At 58.3% G+C, this 15,561-nt stretch overlaps 2 protein-coding genes across 6 annotated transcripts in view; both read left to right on the top strand.

Annotated features, from left to right (window-relative positions):
• The first annotated feature begins 648 nt into the window (after nt 1-648).
• Nucleotides 649-3,405, top strand: LOC112965459. The gene is made up of 4 exons (XM_026064449.1): nt 649-1,023; nt 2,416-2,576; nt 2,967-3,105; nt 3,177-3,405. Exons 1-4 carry the CDS (start codon nt 908-910, stop codon nt 3,403-3,405), a joined length of 645 nt encoding a protein of 214 aa, XP_025920234.1. The 5' UTR covers nt 649-907.
• Nucleotides 3,406-4,239: 834 nt separating this feature from the next.
• DNM2 (dynamin 2) overlaps nt 4,240-15,561 on the top strand; it is a 42,858-nt gene continuing 31,536 nt past the window's right edge. For 3 of the 5 annotated variants that reach the window (XM_026064426.1, XM_026064396.1, XM_026064413.1), the window contains exons 1-2: nt 4,241-4,521; nt 14,183-14,256. In XM_026064426.1, the coding sequence (XP_025920211.1) occupies nt 4,361-4,521; nt 14,183-14,256 (235 nt within the window). In that variant the 5' untranslated portion in view covers nt 4,241-4,360. Of the gene's footprint in view, nt 4,522-14,182; nt 14,257-15,561 lie in introns of all 5 variants that reach the window. The other 2 variants (XM_026064405.1, XM_026064420.1) reach the window with 1 other exon arrangement.

Genomic DNA, 15,561 nt, shown 5'->3' on the forward strand with positions numbered 1-15,561 from the left:
AGGTGCCCCCCGTCAGGTCGTTCAAGGGCAGTGTGGGTATAAGGGGAGGAGCAGCCACTGGGGACTGGCTATGAGGAGGGTGCAAAGAGCCTGGGCTGATGGAAACAGTCCCTGGTTTGGTATAAATTGCTGTTCCTCTTTCTCTAGGCTTGCAGAACATCATTTYTGCTGTAAATAGCTTTTAGCGTGAAAGAAGAGCGCGTACCAGATTGGTGTGCGGGAACCGCTCGGTCTAAAATAGGTAACATCCCTCAGAAAGAGTGCTGCTTCAGCAAGGGGCTGGGTGCACCAGCTCCTGAAACCGCTGCAGCCTCTTTGCAGAGGAGCCTGGGCTGTTGGGGGGGGGGAGCTCTGCCCTCCCAAATCAGGCTGCCTTTAGCGGTGGGGGCCTCAGTTAAATGCCTGGYGGTAGGAGGGAACGGGGGCTTTTTCCCCAGAGCGAGGAGGTGAGATCCAAGGGKCTCAGAGGAAGCTCTCAACTTCCACAGCCGTCGGTCTTGCCTGTGATGTGGTTTTATGTAGCAGGAGCATCCTGTTATGAACGAGAGTCTTTTACTTTAAAAACAAACAGAAAAAGCCTTCAGAAATGATCCAAAAAACCCTTCCTCCTTCCCAGCTGACAGGGTGCAGGTGGGGGCTCTCGCCGGGGCCAGGTGCAGACCTGGTGTGCACTGAGACGTCCCGTGCCGTTCTCGGCGGCGCTGGGCAAACCCTTGCTGAGAGCTGCCCGGATGATTCCCGCTTCTCTCCACAAAGGCGGCCCCAAGCCTGCTTCTGCGGGAAGCTCCGGGTGGGGTGGAGGGATGCGGCAGCGGAGAGCCCGGCCCCGCCGCGGGGACGCAGCCCCGGAGCTCCTCTCCAGCCCCGGACGGGCTGGCAGCAGCACAGCCGTGCGAATGTCCTGCTGATGCTCGTGTTGGGGGCAGCTGATCCCGGCCCTCCCGGGGGACCGYGCGACTGTGCGATGAGCTTGTTTTTAGCATCGACTAGCCGGACCAAGGACGAGCGCTTAGAGAAACCGAGGTGTGCAACAACCCGGCTTGGATCGAGCTCCAGCTTTCCCCACTCTGGACTCGCGGGCTCTTGCAGAACAAATCTCTCCCAGGGCTGTGTCACCTCTGTGAGCAGAGCCTGAAGCGGTCTGGCCTGCTCACAGCTGATCCGAGTGCCCCTCCATCTGCTCTTCCTCCAGAAATACGGCAAGGGTTTGCTCAGAAATCTGTCGCTGGAAATCTGGTAACAGGCTTGCTTAATGCAGCAAGGGATTTAATTAGTTTTTCCCAGAGAGAGGAGAGGAAGGGAAACAGCGAGCAGCTGCTGGCATCTCCGTCTGCAGCCTCCCTTGCTGCCCCTCCCTTCTCCTCGCTGGGGACTGAAAAGCCGTGCTTGTGGCTTGGTGCATCTGCGGAAAGCGGTGCCAACAAATGCAACCTGTCTCTCCTGCTTTGTTGCCTCTTCTTTCCTCTCCTCCTCTTGGAACAGAGCGTTCCTGCTCCGGTGGGGCAGCTCTCTTGTGTCCAAGCGAAATGGCCGAGCCCAGATTATGGTAATGCGAGTGGGTTCGGATAACCCGCTTCCGTGGAGCACAAACGGGTTCCCTCAGGTGAGCGGGGAAACAAATCTTCCCCCGTCTCCGGCCCGCCGCGGCTGTCCGGCTCCACGCGGGAGGRAGCAGGGAAGCGCCGGCCGGTGGGCCGGCTTGCCTGGCGCCCTCGGGTCCGACCTTGGCTAGCGAGGGACAGGCAGCTTGCCAGCGCGCCTTGGAGCCACCGGTACGGGCTCTGCCCGGGGTGAAACCGGACCGAGGATTGATCCCACCAGCGCTGCAAAGGGCTGGGCCGGAGGGCTGCCGCCGGAGGAGCGGTACGGCGTTGAGCTCGAACGGCTCCTATTTCCCCGGGGGAAACGGCGCGGGGATGATGGTGCAGTTTCAGCGAGGCTGCCTGACCTCTCCGGCGAGGGCAGAGCCTCGCGGGTGCAGCCGGGCCGGTGCCGGGGGACGCGCTGCCGTGCCTAGCCCCGGGACGGAGGCCTCGTGGTTTGGGGACGAGCCCGGCTCACGGCGTACGAAATGGCGCTGGGGGGAGGAACGGTTCTCTGGGGAGTCCTGGTTTCCCTTCCCCATYGCGGCTAATTCCTTACGGCTACGATATGTAGCCAAGATGCATCTGAAATCCACGGCCTCCCCCCCTTGGAGGGACGCCCGCTGCTTCATCCGGCCTGGGATGTGCCCACAAACGGGTTTCGGAGCTCAGTAACCCGCAGGCGGCCAGGACGGCGGCATCTCGCCCCCAGGAATGGAGCTGCATCCCCTCCGACGCCGCGTGGACCTCCTCGCGGGGATGGCCCTGGCCAAACCCGGGGCCGAGGTGACCAGTGACGTGACGGACCCTGTCTTGTCCCTCCCTTCCGCAGCTGGAAGATGAACACGGTGCACGACAYGCGGACCGAGGCGCGGGAGCGGCCGAACCGGCGGACGGTGGACCAGCTGAGCCCGGAGCTCCGAGTGGAGAAGTACATCCTGCTGAGCATGGACGGGAAGCTGCTGGGACCGGAGCTGAGCCGGATCCGGAGTGGTAGGGCYGCGAGGTGCTTGGAGGAGGGAGGATTGCCCCTAGAAACAGGGATGGACCCCGCTAATGCCGCGCCGGTTCTCGCTGAATCCCCGCTGGCCTGTGCTGGGGAAGGTAACGAGGGCAGACGGCCCTCTTAATCCAGCCTGGAGGAGCTGCCGGCCCGCCGGGCTCAGCTCTCTCCAGGGTGCTCTGGTCCCACACGGATCTGTGATGAATTATGGCTGGTCTCTGCATCCCGAAATCCAGCTGCTGGGGCTCCGCTGCCCTGGGGCTGCCCAAAGGCGTTTGCAGAGCGCAAAGGGATTTCCCCCGCTCCCTGAGCTTGAYGCAGACCTTGAGACATAGCCGGGGTGCCGGGGTTCACGTGTGCCTCTGTCCTCCCTGCCCCAGAGATGGCCCTGCCCCTGGAGCGCCTGGACGCTGACCTGCCCCAGGACCTGCCCTCRGGCTACCTCTGGCGCCAGCGCCGCTCCTTGCCGACCTTCCCCCTCGCCCCTGGGAGCGGCGCCCAGAGCCCCGCGGACCTCAGGTACGTGGCGTCCCACGCCGGGGGCTGCAGCCTGCCGGGCGAGGGACGCCGACCCGTCCCCTCTCTTCCAGGAGGAGCACGGACTTGCTCTGTGCCGGCCAGTTCCCCGCGGGGCTCAGCGACCTGGTGACAGGGATGCAGGCCCCTGCCTCGCCGTGCTCGAGGAGCCGGGGTAGCCCACGGGCTCGGCCCCGCTCCGCCCTGGCAGCACAGGCCTCCCGCGGCCGTCCCACCACGGCGGCGGCAGCGGAGGAGGCTGCGGGCCGGGGCTGCCAGGAGCGGGAGGGCGGCAGGGAGTGAGGGGGGAGCCGGGCCCCTTGGCAAGGAGGCACCRTGGCGGGGCTGTAACGGGAGGATGGTGCGAAATAAAGACCCTGATGCAACTCCAGGCTGGTGTGTTGGTGCCGGAGGGTTCTCTGAGAGTGGCCCACGCTGGGGCCCCCCTGGGGCGGCCTCGCCGGGGGGTGAAGGGCCCCGGGGAGGGGGGTGCCCGGGCTTGGTGCAGCCTTCGGCCCTTGCGTCGGAGACATGCGGTACCGAGTGCGCTTCTACATGGGGGTGTACGGTAGGGGATCTCCTGACGTCATTGGAAGGGGGGAAGAAGCAGAGCAGCAATGGGCTGGGAGGGCTTGTGATTGACGGCGGGGTGGCGAATCACGAGCGGCTCTTCTYCAGGGACTACCCGCCAAGCTTTGCTTCTTCCATCAGGATTGGCCAATCTGATAGACTGGCAGAGGGACTATCCAATGAGAAAGGAACAAGTGGGCGGGCAGGAGTATAGGGGTGAACAAGTCAGTTTCCTTGGGGAAGCGCTTCGCTAGCTTTCTAGAGTGGCAGTCCTCTCTGCCAATAGAATGGCAGGAGCAATGCCTTGGGGCGGGATCTGCTGCCGCGCCGCCTCAGCTGACAGGCCAACGCCACCTTCCATTGGCTGGTAGGAATGAGCGACGCGTTGGGAGACCAATGAAACGGAAGAGGATGGGCGTGGCGGCGTGCTCCCGCCCCCCTGCTTGAGTGACAGCGAAGAGCTCCACTCCGCTCGTCCGGCTGCTATGACTGGCGGCCGAAGCGCCCAGTGGCGGCGCCGACTGAGGAGCGCGGGGCGGGACCGACGGAGCGGCGCCTCCGGGGGTGTCGCCAGTGCCGGATGAGGAGACTCGGAGGGGAAGTTTGGTCGCCGCCGCCGGGGACCGTGTGAGGAGGAGCCGCCGCCGCCGGGAGAGCGGGAGCGTGCCCCCCCCCCCCCCCCCCCGCCATGGGGAACCGGGGCATGGAGGAGCTGATCCCGCTGGTGAACAAGCTGCAGGACGCGTTCAGCTCCATCGGGCAGAGCTGCCACCTCGACCTGCCGCAGATCGCCGTGGTGGGCGGGCAGAGCGCGGGCAAGAGCTCCGTGCTCGAGAACTTCGTGGGCCGGTGAGTCCCGCCGTGCCGCGCCGCGCCGGGGAGGGGCGGGCGCCGCGTACGCAAGCTGCGTAGCTGCCTCCCCGCCCGCTGCCGCCGCCCGCGCGGCGCAGCTGGCGTAAGCGCGCTTCGTGAATCCCGCCTGCGTAAGGCGGCTCGAGGCGGGCGGGGCGCGAGCGCGGCCGCGGAGACCCCCCTCCCTCCCCCCCCSCCGTGCCCGGCAGCTGCTACGCAAACTGCGGAGCGCCCCGGCAGCCCGCTGCCCTTGCCCGGCCCTGCCCCTACGCACTCGACGTAAGGCGCGGCCCGGGGGAGCGGGTCACCCGCCGGCCCTTGCGCCAGCGGCGCAGGCGGGGGCTCGGGCCGTGCCTGGCGCGCGCGGCGCTGGCGTAGGGGGGCTTGGTGAATAGCGGGGGGCTCCGCCAGGCCCGCGCCGTCGCCGCCGTGGTGCGACCCGACCCGGGCCCCCGGGAGCGGAGCGGGGCCGCCGGGATGGGGATGCGGGGGAGCACCGGGGGCAGGTGCAGGGCGTGGAGGGGCTGCGCTGGGCCCTGCCTGGACCCCCTGCACCGGGCCCGACCCAGGACCCCCCTCCCCGGACCTGCTGACTGGGCCGCGCATCCCCCACATCCGTGTCCCCGAGCACCGAGGCCTGGGGCAGCCCGGAGCCGGCAGCGCGGGAGGCCGCGAGCACGGCCGCCGCCAGCCTCCCGTCGAGCGGTGCCGGCCGCGAGTGCCTCGCTGGCTTGTCCTGGTGCCTGCCAGCATCCTCGAGGTCCTTTGCGGGCGCCCGGGAGGCGCCCCAGAAACGCYGGGCTGACCTGCGGAGTGCAGGCATGTAAAGCAGAGACAGGGAAGCACTGGCTTAATTGGAAATAGCCGGTACGGCATCCTGTTGTGATGCTTAATGAGACCTGACAACACTGGAACGCGTTCTTTAGCGCGTCTTGCTCTGGTTATAACTTTCAGCAAGACCGTGTTAACTTACAGAAGTTAACGCTGGGCTGCATCTTAAAGACGCTTCTGTTTCCACTCTGATAGCGTTGGGCCTGGAGTCATCGCCGCACCTGGGTTTGAGCRGCCTTGGTGTTTGGTGCCGTACAGATGTGTGCCCTCGCGATAGGGCTGAGCTCTCCGCCAGCCCTCTCCCAGGAGCGGAGGGGTGTCAGGACCCTGCTTAGAGCCGGTCGGAATTGGCAGGATAAGGGATTGGCATGCGGCCTGGGATATGCTAGGGGTGGGGAGGAGAGTGTGGCTGTCAAGATAATGCAGGGGAGCCGAATGCTCCTGATTTTATATTGCACGAATGCTGTGGGGTTTAAAAATCTTGCCACGCGCTTCGTACGGCCCTGCTGGCTCTTTCAAAATCCGTGGTAGCTGCTAACAACTTCTGCTTCTGAATCAAAATGCTGAGAGCGGAGGTAAAGTCGCTCCTTTGGCCGTCTCCGCCGTTATGGGGATGGCGGCACCGGTCCCACAATTAATAGCGCAGTGCGGGGCTGTGAGCTGGCGGCACTCGGTGCTGCTGTGTCCCTGCGTGCGCTTGTTCCACGCTCAGGGTAAGGGAAGTCACTTGACCCCTTCTGCTTTGTTCCCGCGCTCCGCTTCAGCTTCATCTGGGCTCACGAGCTCGCTGTAGCACGGGCTGCTTCTCGCCGTGCCTAGAAAATACCTTGCACAACGGGGCTGCAGTCGAGGCCGGGGCGGATGCTGTAACAGCAACAATAGCAGATTTCCGGTGAGGTCATTTTGCGCTGACACTGGCTGGCGGGAGCGTGCACGGATCTGTCTCTCCTTTGACAAGGCGACAGTGACTCGGTCCTGCTCTGCCGTCGGGTCCGGCGTTTGGCGTAACGGGAGCTTTCCTGTTTCCAAAGAGCAGACCGAGCGTCTTTTCCAGCACTTAGGATTTTTTGGCTTCACAGTTGCTGTGGTGACGCACCAGCGGCTTCCTTTATCGGTAGAAAAGGGGCCTTTTGAAAGTCCTGCATGAGTTTTCTCCACTGTTGTGCTATCGGCAGTTCAAGTTTTGGCTTACTTAACATTTTCCTAGAGGTGAGGTCAGGATCCGGAGCCTGCTCTGCGATGCATCACCTGACACAATTTGCCTTTTCTTTTGTGCTCACAGGGGTTTAATTCATAGCGTGGAGTTGCAGCCTGCAAAGCAGCTGAGGATGCCTTTTGAGCCTGTCGTTGCTCGTGTGGGAGGGAGAGGAGGAGTCAGCTGGACCAGCGCAGGTCTGACTCTGCCAGACTAAACTTGCCTCTGGGCCGATGAGTTTTGCCAAGTCTCTTTGCAGTTGGGGTTGAATTGGTCAAGTTATTACCCCTCACAAATAGCTGCCAGTGGAAATTCTGGCAGCCTCTAATTATGGTGCTGCTGGAAAACCAGCCCAGTAATTAAAAATCTTTGTTCCAGAGTGTTTAAGTCTTTGTCAGAAGGCTTTTAATAAGGGGTTAACTGCACTCCGCAGACTCTGTTTTCCGTAAGGGTCTGAACGGGAAGGCTTTCCGTGGGACTTGATCTGTATGATTTTCTCTGTAACCTGGAATCTTTCACTTACATCTCATGGCACTAACTTTGTTCTGCGGTGACGCACTTGTGTTAATAACCGGATAATTATGTATGCGGTAAATTCTGCCTTTGCTTGGTGTCCCTGCGTTTAAACAGTCAGCTCGGTCGTTGTCGTTGTGCGGTGATAATACCTGCTCATTAGCACCTGCTTCCCTCRCTCTGCTCTAGCATCGTTTTCCCTACACACCTACTGAAGTATCTGGGAATAAAATAATGAGGAATATAGATTATAGTTACACACTCTGTTATAACAGCCGTGCACAATAATTCAGCACGGAGAAGGACGAAGAGCCCTGAAATGGCTAATCCATTGCTCGTATTGCAAACGGTTGAGGGCAGCGACCGTCTGCTTATCTCCGCGCAGCACTTGACCCCGTTGGGGTGCCGGCGCGCGTGGTCCCGCGTCGCACCCTCGCAGCTGGGTGACGGTTCGACAGCTCTTCCTCTGCACCTGGCCGGGAGCGCATCCAGTGTTTCTCATGGACGTGCGGCTGGATGTTGACTGGTTGCGTTTGCTGGGCTAGTCTTGTCCTTGAGGCTATTGCAACTGTCAAAATAAACGAGCCGTGCTGCATGAAACGCGCTCTAGATAGCGAGCTAAACAYGGCAGGCCTCCGCGCTGCGGACAGGGCGCTTTGACCGCTTCGGGATGAGCTTCGTTTTACCCACAGGAGGCTTTTTTGTGAAGTCGAGGGGCCGCTTTTAAGTGTACAAATGTACGTCCGTATAAATGCATAAATACAGACTGACGTGCCCTTACCGCTAGGAAGGGAGCAGTGCTTAACCAAGACGGTCTCTGACTAAGGAGCCAGTTGTTGCTCTTTGACTCGTGTGTGGTGTTTTTAGTATACAAAATGCGATAGAAATGGGAAAACTTGCACGTAAACAGCCTGTAAGGTGTAACCCTCCGTTGGGACGTTTGCAGTAGCGGCACGGTGCAGGTGGTAGGGAAGAGCCACTGGTGATGTGCTCAGCGTCCGTGTTTTTCCAAGCTGCGGATGAATAAACAACACGGCAGAAGCAGCTGGATTTTGGAGCTTGCTCGGATCTTTCTGCCTGCTCCGATTTCCTCGTCCTGCGAGTCCCACTGTGGCGGCTGTCGCCGCATTGAGCTAAGGCTTTGCGAAGGGATGCGAGGAGGCCTTCCGTTCCGGCTGATCGTGTTTCCTTCTGAGGAAGCTTCCTGTTAGTTTCTGAAAGATTCCTTCCTTTGTGGGGAGGGGGATGCTGCTGGCAGCTGGGTGGAAATAGGACGTGAATTTTTTTTTTTTGCTGATAACCGCCCTTTCGCACTTGTTTGACCTTTATTCCTGGCTTCTCATTTCTGACCCACTAAGAAGTCGGAGGGGCTGCTAGGTGCCTGCATAGGAAGCCAGACTCCAGCAGCACTTCGCAGCCGGCATCCTGTCTGCAGAAACAAGCCATGCTGGGTTCTCCGGTGACGTATCCGAGCCCTGCTGCGTCTCGTAGCCAAGCCTCGGTTAGCAGGAGGGAGAAGGGGCAGGTCTGGGCGGCGTTTAGGAGCAGGAGTTTGGCCGAGCAGTGACATGGAAGAGGGAATTTCGGCTCTGCTCCGCGTGACCCCCCACGTCCCTGCCTCGCTCTTGTCGTGGTGAGCCCTGGGGAGAGCCGCTGCTCCCCCTTCAGAGAAGCAATTTTAGCTGATTGAGTTAAGGGTGGTGACCGGAGAATGCAGCTGAGTGTTGTCGCTGGATAAGGAGTCAATGGGAGGTTTGGATCCTTGTTCTGGAAGGCCCAGGTTAGGTATTTTTCAACTGTTYGAAGAAAGCATCAGTTGAAATTAATGTACCTTAGTACTGGGACATCACGATCACGCGTTGTGGTGGTGCCCTCTGCGGCCCGAGCRCACGCGAGAAGGGTTACGAGCCCTGTGCAGACAGGGAAGGGACTTGCCTTCAAGTCCTTATCATACAAAAAGGAATTGAGCTCAGCTGCCTGAAGTCCACTAAATCTTCTCTGAACTGGATGCTGGACTGAAGTGTGTTTGGGGGGAAGGAATCTGTCTTGCCTTTACATCTGTTTCAGCAGGCGTCAAAATAATAGTTGGTCTTGCTAACTACTGTGTGCTCTGTCAGGCGTCTGAAGCCACTTGCTTCTCTCCTCTTTTTTACTGGGGAAAGCACAAAAGGAAATCTAAAATACTGCATTAAAATTACATTACTAGCTGTATTAAAAGTCATTCTGTTGATGTCCTGATGAAACGTGCATTGACTAGTCYGTCTTTGGAGCCCTTGTAATGCCAGTACAAGCGTGCTAAATGCTCCGAGTCTCCRCCGGCCCTGCTCTGGCTCCGGAGCGACGCGCTGACGAACGGCAGCGTGCAAGACATTGCAGAGCGACATAAAATCCGGCCATTGACTGCGGTGGGCCCGTGGCTGCCGGGCCYGGGGATCACAACGGAGCCTTTGTGATCTGCCCCGTTGCGAGGCTCTCCCTTCCACAATGCGTTCGAGGGACCAAATGTCAATGGGGCATTATAGGCCGCTCGTAACGTGTTATCAGTACCCTGAGCAGCCGTAAATAGGACTTGGACTAACCTGGAAGGCYGCGATGGCGGGTTCTTGGTGGCTGGAGGTGTCTGAACCGTCCCTTCTCCTGGTGCAACGCTGAAACAGGAGCCGCAAAGGGCACGGAAGACCCCGAAAGAGAGACAAAATGCAGCGTTTGCGCTGAGCATCAAGAGCTGAAGGTGGCGAGATCAGAGTTTTAGGCTGACGCTAATGCAATGTCCAAGCCTCTTAGAGGGAAAAATTATCCTGCRGGGTAGGATAAAGATAAGAGCGACCTGTTCTTATGTTTTTTGGCAGGTCACGGCTCACAACAAATGTTCTCCAGATCTGGTTTAACTCAGTTGCCGAAGTGGAATTGGCCACACTTAATTTAGAGAGTCTGGAAGGCAGCTCCGTGCGTGTAAATCATAGCTTTGACTAAGTGTCTTCAAGAGGGTTTTATAGCAGTAATAGTCATAGGAATGGTAATTTAATAGCTAGGCGTTGCTTCAGAAATGRGATGGGGAAGCTGTATTTTATCAGCAGGCAGAGCTGGTTGAAAGCATAGCTAAAGAAAGGCGAGATTTGAGAAGTGAAGGGCCCTTGCTCCTGCGGATGCTGGCTGTATTTTGGGGGAGCTCGCGCTCTGGTATCTTTTGGGATGTTTCTCTCTCCGCCCTCGCACATTGCGACAACATGAAAATCTCAAAGCACTTCAGGCATTAGTGAAATGGAGCTCCCTCGTTCAGGGCCAGGACGCCCGGCGGGACTGCCCGTCCCTCTGCCGCYGGCCCCTCTTCCCCGGGCTCAAGCGAGACGCTTTTTGGTGAAAATAGACGCTTTTTGGCAAGGGGCCTTGGGGGATGCGGAGCGACCGTCCGACGCCACGCGAGCGAGCGCACACGCAGGGCAGGACGTGTCCCCTCCYGGGTGTTGAGGAGGAGCAGCCGTGGGGTCGCTGGTGAAGAACCTGTCAAGATAAACAACATGCCAGGGAGACTAAATCCTGAAACTGGAGAGGGGCCGGGGCGGGGGGACGCACGGCCAAAAGCCTGACGGATGCAGGCTGCTGCAGCGAGGAGTCCGCAGGGGCAGCGTGCGGGAGKGCTCGAGGCGAGAGAGCCGGCTCGCGAGCGTCTTTGATGCTGAAGATGTTAGAGATAATGGGAAGTATTAAGTGTACTTTCTTGGGAAATAAAGTTTGTCCTTTTACTCTATCTTAGCAAACAGGAGAGAATTTCCTGGTACTGGGTGCAAATACAAAGGAGAGATAGAGGTTCCATGAATAATCTGATCAATGGGAAAATCCGGCTTTAATGTTGACATTTCAAATACCCCTTTGCCTTCCCTCCTTGACGATTGTGTCTCTCAGGTGCGTCATTCCAATTACAGCCCTGTTAACGCGCCAGCCGCGTGCCTCCGAGTCACGTTGCGCTGCTTGAAAAAACGCGGAGGGGACCATCTGGTGGGCCTCCGCTGCTGTCCCAGGTGTCTCGCAGGCCACGTTTCCTCCTGGAGGAGGCAGCTCACGCTCACGCCGGCGGCAAGATACGCGTGCCCGAATGGGCCTGAACGCGGCAGGACCCTTCGCTGGTAAAACACCCGCTGGCTGCCGGATGCCGCGCGGGGCGGCCCGGCTCTGCGGCCCCGCAGAGGTTGGCCCCCATCTCCCCGCAGCGTGGGCGTTGCTCTGTCCTCCGCGATGAAGCCGGCCCTTGTTCGGCGGCACGCTGTGGCTTCACCTCGAAATGGCAGGTCACTCTGCGCTCTGGCGCGTGACCGCGCTGCGCTCGCCCCTGACCCCACGACGTAGCGGCGGGCGAGCTGGTGCCGTACGGCCCGATTCCTTCTGCGTTGTGAAATTAGCCCGTCCCGGGGGATCCGGGAACGGGGCTTTTTTTATCTAGCCGCGGAGTGTCAGGCTGCTGCGAGTGTGATCTTGCTCCTCTTCTTCCCAGGGGCAAAGATCATCAACTACTTGCAAGGTGCATCGGGTCAGGTGTGGCAGGAGGCTAAGCCGCGCCGTCTTGGGAGCGTAACTCCGTGTTAATGGCCTCTGCCTCAGTTCGCTGGATCTGACTAACGCGGCGCTGTTGGGAGTTACCCGTTCTCTGAGTGTGCGCGTGGGTCTTTACAGCCCGAAAGAGCAAGGTCCACGCAGCAACGGCTCGGCAGCCTGCGCGGATGGCAGTCGGTGTCGAGGGTGCGTTTCGCCTCGTCCGAGTCGCGAGAAGCGTTTTGGTGGTGTCGGCCTAGAAGAGAGGCTCTCCCGCCTCGGGTGCTCGGGGCCGGGGGGGTCCTGGGGAGGGCAGTGCCGGCAAGGATTTTATGATTCTCACCTTGTTTATTTAAAAGGGAAGAAACACCGTGTTCCAAGCTGCTTTATAGGGCTTGCGTGGTGCCACAGTGAAACTGCAGATCCTTAACCTCACCAGATAGCAAATGGCACTAGAACAAAGTTGAGCGCGAGGGAAGATGAGTCCTGACGCTCTTATGTCATCAAGCAGACACCCATAAAGACTTCCTTTTCCTGCTGGATCCCAGCAGCTGCGGGCGCCCGCAGAACCTGCAGTCCCAGTTGCGCAGGAAGTTGTTTCTGACAAGCGCTCCGTGATAAAAGTTAACTTTTATTTGGAGGCTCTGTCCTTGAGCCTGCCTCCCATATGGTGCTGCGCCACGACCGACTGCRGAGCTGTGGGATCCGGCTACCTGCAAACCCAGCCGGCGTCGCATCCAGCCAGCCGGAGCGCGGGCAGCGATGGAGCCGCCGCGACATGGCTTTGGCTGCTGCTGCTGATTCGCCTCTGCCGATGCCCAGATCACGAGTTACCTTTAAAYTTCCTCGGTGCGGGGGGTGCTTTGTGCGCTGCGAAAGGCCTTAAGAGCCTTTATCCCTGCAGCGCTCCCATGCACGGAGTGTCCTCAGGACAGTGGGGCGATGCCCCGGCTCTCGCCAGCCCAGCCAGCGGCCCCCAGGGCGCGTGCTGTAAGCGCGGCGCTGCTGATGCCTCTGCTCAGGGATCTCTGTTTGCTCACAAATCTCGCCGGCGAAATGTTCAGGTGAAGGGTGAGCGCAGCGGCAGCGCCTGGCCGGGCTCGTCATGCTGACGTAGCGCGGCGGCGATGTTCCCGGCGCAAACGGTGCCGCTGTGATTCACAAGCGTGGCTCCGCCACCGCGGTTGCGGATGCTGACGTGTGGCGCTAAGCTCCCACGCGGGGCTGGGAGCACCATAAGGAAGTAGCTGAGTTCTTGGCATGATCTTTTCTTCTCCAGATAAGGTGATTTCTTGGCTCTGGAGTCTCAAGGTCAATATTTTCCCAAGTGTGGCGCATCACATTCAAGTACAGGTGACAGCGCCTGGCGTGTCCRCGGTACGGATCTTGTTGCCTCGTGCTCATCTGTTCAGCGCTTGGCTGGTGAGCCGGTGCGGACTGGGACGTGTTCTCTCGTTCTGGGTTTGCGCAGCACCTGAGCGTGCTGTTAATGGAAGCAGTAAATCCACGGAAAGCTGCTCTTCCAAGGAGCTCTTATCGCTTCCATTTCAAAGCAAGCAAAACCACAAACGGGGACAAAGAGAGCTGCTCKGCAAACCCGCTTTCTAGTCCGTCTCCCATCGCCCTTGGTGGCGGAGAGGAGAGCCGAGGCCGTTCAGCGGGCGATAACGGCCCCGGACAAAGCYGCCTGGCTGGGGTGTCAGAGCAGCGCCGTTTCCAGGCAGAGGCATCCACCGCGCRGGTCGCGCACGATGCCTCGGCGTACTCAAATTTGTACCCCAAGAAGGGGGGCGGGAGGAGTGACTCGCTTGGAAACTTTGCTGCTGGAGGAACAGCGTCAGTTCTTTGCTGCGTTCTGCTGTTAGTAGGAAATGGTGTGAAACGGTAAAGGATGTGTGGTTTCAAAGGATAAAGAGAAGATGATGTTTTTCTGCCTCTCTCCTCCTGTTGAGGTGTGTCTTTTCTCTGAGTTAGCAGGGTCTAGAAATCTGGTAGACACTTAACTTAGTTGTTGGCAGCTGGAAAACCTCTTTCCACGTTCCTGTGCTCTCAGTCTTGAGARCAGTCGCTTGCAGGCGGTTTATGGCGAAGGGAATTGTAAGGACACAGGAGTTGCTCTGCTCTGGTGTCCGTGCTCCTTGGGTCTGATTTGGGACTGGTGTTTTACGTGCGCGTGCCGCTTCCTTCAGTCCAGGCTGGGGAGGCGCTCCTCGAGAGGTGCCGCAGTCCGCCCTCGGAGGTGTCCGTGCGTGCTGTCCCYGCAACGTAGGCTCTGGTCCCTCACCTTTCCCTTCGTGAGGAGGGAGAGCCGAGGGATGGAAGGACGGGCTCGTGACCGAGACGAAGCCCGGGAGAGCGGCATTCCTCTCATGCCATGGGTGTCTGTGATCGGGGACAAGTCACTTACCTCCCTTCCAGCCGTGGATGCAGAGGAGGAACCAGTTCTGCTTAGGACCGAGGCGTGTTCGAGGCCCTGCACGGCCATCTCCGGTGCCTGTTGTTTCGGTAGCGGTGTGATCRACTCAGTACAGTATTAACTGCTTGCTTATTTAGCCACATGAGTGAACATGTGTCTCTCTTGATTCCTTGCAGGGACTTCCTTCCCCGAGGCTCTGGAATTGTCACTCGGCGGCCTCTCATCCTTCAGCTTATCTTCTCCAAGACAGGTACGTCTAGCTAGTCCAGCCAAGAGCAGCTGTCCAGCTTCCTGTTTAGAGGCAGCAGAGATTTGCTGCTGCGTTAAAACTCTTGGCTGGCAAATACCGCTCCAAATACCCTACAGACTGGAACTACTGCTGGCGTTTGGATGCTTGTCTGTGTGAGTCTCTTGCAGATTTGTCGTTTAACAAGCTTATGAATATTTAGGTAACAGTTCTGGTTCTTTTGAATGTTCCTAGAACAGGGTTGTGACTGCTGGAAAGCAAACGTGCTCTTCGAGATGAAAGCTACCCTGGAAGTGGCAAATGAGATAGGAGGCTTGTTTTCTGTAATTTGGCGCTAATGCTGTCATTTCAGCGTACGTCTAATTGAGAGCATATGCCAGCAGTGTGGTTTGCTGGGTGGGAGCCCTCAACACTGAAGTGATTTGCCATAGCAGTGTGCTGCTTTCACTGCACATGTTGTATCTCCCAAATGGCATTTTTTTGAGGCTCATCTTGAGTATGTGCTGTCCTTTACACTGGAAATTTATGGTCTGGTATGCGGGAGACCTCTGCAGATGATTCTGATGATCCTTTCTTCCCCAAAATGYGTTAAATTCTGAGTCAGACTACAGTACCTTTAAAAATAGTTAAGTTAGCCCTCTTTAGATGCATTGTATTAGCACAAAGGAGAGAAGTGGTACCTGCGAAACCACAGTGGAAATGGGAGAAGAGCATTAGCTGAAACACTGACACTTCTAAGTCCTTTCTTTTGTTCCCCTCCAGTAGAAAATTCCTGGTCTCCTGAAGATGTAATTATTCTGACTATGAGGGAGACTTGGCTTGTGCACAAGCATTTACAGCTCTGACAGTTGCTAATAAAAGCATGCCTGGCCACTTACTTCCCCATCACTCTATGAGTCAGTTCCGTTTTGCAGTGTGATATGGAAGAGTTGTGAAATTGGCCCTTGCACTGGTTCACCTACCTTCACACCGCACAAGAAACACCAAGGAGCTGAAAAYGAACCACAGCAACAGCCCACTTTCCCAAACAAGCACATCTTAAAAACATCAGGAAACTGATCTCYGGGGGAGATTTCTGTTACCTTTCTCTGAGGGAAATACGTGTGATTCGCTCATGCGATCCTCAGAGCCTTGGGTGTCCTGTTGCTTGGGTGTCTGTTTGGGCAAATCATTGCTGTTGCCCTGCTGTTCAAAACCACAGCTGAGCAGTCCGTGCAGTCACTCTTTGCGGCCTCCTTTTGCATTTATTCAGGTGGGCCATTTGTTAAATAACAAATAGTTTCTAGTATGCGGAACATGCGAAGAGAT

Source organism: Apteryx rowi, unplaced genomic scaffold (assembly GCF_003343035.1).
Source record: "Apteryx rowi isolate R43461 unplaced genomic scaffold, aptRow1 scaffold_1017, whole genome shotgun sequence".
NCBI lineage: Eukaryota > Metazoa > Chordata > Aves > Apterygiformes > Apterygidae > Apteryx > Apteryx rowi.